This window comes from Gavialis gangeticus, unplaced genomic scaffold (genome assembly GCF_001723915.1).
Source record: "Gavialis gangeticus isolate Ggan-Ray unplaced genomic scaffold, GavGan_comp1, whole genome shotgun sequence".
Lineage (NCBI taxonomy): Eukaryota > Metazoa > Chordata > Crocodylia > Gavialidae > Gavialis > Gavialis gangeticus.
Window position 1 is genome coordinate 21,414,343 of NW_017729014.1, and position 3,421 is coordinate 21,417,763.

General features: G+C 48.0%; 1 protein-coding gene across 6 annotated transcripts in view; it reads right to left on the reverse strand.

Annotated features, from left to right (window-relative positions):
* Window positions 1-103: 103 nt before the first annotated feature.
* The window catches only part of SZRD1 (SUZ RNA binding domain containing 1), a 19,251-nt gene continuing 15,933 nt past the window's right edge, over window positions 104-3,421 (reverse strand). For 2 of the 6 annotated variants that reach the window (XM_019511960.1, XM_019511958.1), the window contains 3 exons: window positions 3,179-3,228; window positions 1,716-1,970; window positions 104-572 (listed from right to left, as the gene is read on the reverse strand). In XM_019511960.1, coding sequence (XP_019367505.1) covers window positions 470-572; window positions 1,716-1,970; window positions 3,179-3,228 — 408 coding nt within the window. In that variant the 3' untranslated portion in view covers window positions 104-469. Of the gene's footprint in view, window positions 573-1,715; window positions 1,974-3,178; window positions 3,229-3,421 lie in introns of all 6 variants that reach the window. The other 4 variants (XM_019511959.1, XM_019511956.1, XM_019511961.1 and 1 more) reach the window with 3 other exon arrangements.

Below are 3,421 nucleotides of genomic sequence, written 5' to 3' on the forward strand. Positions count from 1 at the left end.
CCCCCACAACAAAAAAAACCCCCAAACCAAAACAAAAGCTAAAAAAAAAAAAAAAAAGTCTTTGAAACAGAACTTGCTCTGAAGTGATGAAGACAACATGCGCTTTGGGGGAAGTTTCCCATCTTTGTTTTAAATCCCAGGTTAATGAGTACAAACATTATTGCTGGCGCTAGCTTCGGCTGAAGTGGCACACACAACACTCTGCACCTGTTTGAGTCCTTAACGCCCCCCCCTTCCTTTTACAGTGACTTGGGACAGCCCTTGTCGGTGTGCCAATCACAGTGGGTGGAGCGGGGGCGTGGGGGTGGGGTCACAGTGCATGGGGTTCAAGGTCACAGTGGGCAGAGCAAAGGGGCTCACAGTGCAAGTAAACCAGGTAGTTCCCTTTGCTCAAGTCCATTTGTCCACCACGGCAGTGCAACCCGTGGCAGCTGACCCTGCTTTCGGCAGCATGATCTCTCGCCCACATTTATCTGCGCTGTTTGAAGCCTTGTGAACCGTCAGGACCCAGTGGCTGCCTAATCACATTGTTGAGCTGTCTGCTGTCTTCTGGCTGGGAGATCCTTGTTGGCCTGCAGGAGAGGAGATCAGAGTCTGTTTTTAAAAGAAGCAATGCTTCTGCCTCACGCCACACACTTCCAATAAATACAGCTAAGCTCAGGGGAAGATCACTGCCATGGCTGCAGCTCGGCAGTACTTCCAAGGCTGAGAAGGCAATGCAGAGTTTGCCAGTCCTGCATTTCTCTGACCCTGCTCTTAAGCAGCCAGGACTCAGCAAGTGCTAGGCACCGCTCTGCTGCTAGGCAATTAAAATGCCTTGGCTCAGCCTCCATTATGTGCAATTATCATCAGCTTCTTTTAAGAGGCCTTTCAAGCAACCACCTTTTCTGCCCCACCCATGTGCAGTAGCTCCATTTATATTAAAAAAAAAAAGAGGGAAGTCTTCTGAGGCTTTTGCAAAGAGGCTGTCATCAACCTGGTGTCAAACAGCCTTCTCCCCCACAACTGCTCCAGGGATTACACATTTAGTTAGAGCACATGCCGGACAACTGCATGTGACAGCCAAATTATTGTGAATGGAGATCAGGAGGCAATGAAGACACATCCACACTTAAAATACTGGGAGGGGAAGAGAGATTCTGATGTTAACAGTCTGTTACTTTCCAATCCGCATTCACTGATACAGCAAGTTTGCAGGGAGACAGACTCAGCTGATCTCACAAGAAGTGAGTCAAGAAAGCCAGCTCAATGCCACAGATGAGCTCCTTTCCCGGTAGCATCCCTCTGGCTCAGAGAAGCCACCAACCTTTTGCAGAAGGTCAATGATTATCAGCACAGGTTATGTCCCCACTGCGGTCAATTATGATCCCTTGCCCTGGTAGGGGCACTTCTAGCTGACCTCTTGGCGCTACCTCCCCAGGCCATGTCAGACAGGGCCCCCGTCCTCAGCAAAGGCATTTAAAAGGCCATGATGAGTGCTGTCACCAGCAGGCATCTATTTTCATTTCTATTATTTATACACTTTGCCAAGTTTGCTAACAGGATGCACCTGCCTCTTAGTGGGGTTTATCTTGCATTTCAAATGTGAAGTATTCAGATCACAATACAGCTCTTCCTCCCTTTGCACGCTACCATCTGCAGCAAGTCATTTGCTGAAGCAAGGGTCAGAAGCAGGGGGGCAAGTGGCATGGCCGCTAAAGCCCAGCACATCTCACCTGTCTAGAATGGGTTTGTCCTGTTCCTCTTCTGGGCTCGCGCTGCCCAGAATTCGTTTTCTGGCTTCTGCGTATTCTGCCTCCCTTTGTGCCAGAGACTTCACGGGAAAGGCTGGTCTGCTCGCAGAGTTGGGGTTACTGAGCACACCATTAGTTGCAGGCCTCTTTAAGATCCTGATCTGCGGGGGAGGACCTGAGGGAAGGCTGTCGTCCTGAATCACAATCGGCACTTTGGGAGGAGATTTTGATTTTCTACTACTGAAGAAAAAAAGAAACAACTGATTAGCGTACAGAGCCGGCTATGAGAAAGGATGTTGGGTTCTGAGCAGGAGCCCTGTGGTTTAACTGTCTCCATCAAAAGCAGCATCTTACCGTAGTCGAAGACCCTGTTACAGTGCCAACTCTGTTACAGGAGTAAACCTGATCATCGGAGATCTGCCCTGTATGCTTAAATCTAACAGGCAGGAAGACCAACCTTCCACACTTCATTAGAAAAAAAGAGGGGGGAAGGGAGAAGAGGTTAGCAGACTGCTGAGCAGAAGAAAATCTCCCTTTTCAGTAACAGGAAAAGAGAGTAAAATTGTTTTGCAACCAGCACCCATCTTACACAATTAAGAACAACATTTTCACGGATAAAAAGTCAGCCGGCAGAGCAGCTGAAATACTCCTTGACACTCAGGAACAAAAAGGGATTTAGGCACTTACAGCTGAACATGTGCTTAAAGCCAACGTTCGGCTTCCAGGAGCAGGGATTCAGACAGCCCTCATCATCAGGTTTAGCCACATCTATGTTTGCTCCATTTCTCCAGGTTTTTTGGAATTACGTCCCCCCCCGCAACCCACTGGCACAATCCCTCCCCACCTTCCCATCATCAAAGTGCAGTCTGATTTTTTAGATGGTGCAGGAAACACAACCCAAAGCCTCCCGATGGCCCAATGAGGATGAATACATTGACCCTCATCAGTATTTTTGCAGCAGGAGGAAGAGAAAGCAGAAGATTACAACCCTCCCCATTTCCTAACTTGCATACAGCAGCAAGTATAAACTTTTCCTCCCTTTCACCAGCCCAAACTAGGATGCAGACAAGCCAAACAAAAAAAGGAAGTCTCACTGGCATACAGCTCAGCAAACCAGATGAGGGCAGGCAGAGATCTGCTGACCTCACCCGTTTCATCGTTTTGCTATCCACGGCATTTATTTATTTACTTTTTAAACGGCTTTTCCAAAGTGGTGGCCATATAAAGATACAAGAATGGCTGCAAATGCTGCCATGGATTACAAGTGCCATCTAGCGGCATGCTGTATTATAAGCCTTCCCAATTCTCAGCTCGGTGAAAAGATTACCCACTACGTTCGATACCTCTAACAGCCCAAGCCCGCCATACCAGCCCTCCAGATTGGCAAGCATCTAGCTGCACCCGGGGAAGACCAGATTAAGAGCATCTCAGACTATCACCATTACCTTTCTTTTTGTGTGATCTTCAGTTTCTTTTCCAACCGTCTATCTATTTCCTACAAGAGGAACGAGAGAAAAAGAGTGAAATCTCATGTCTTAGTCCAGAGTCTGTTTAAAGACACCTGTCACTTCTTTAGTTGTGCTTCTCTTTTACCGCACTATCCTCTCTTGTAAGTCACACTCAAAAGACACAAGTCTTGCTGGGGGGGGGGAGGGGGGGGGAGGGGGAGGAGAAACCCCTAATGGTAA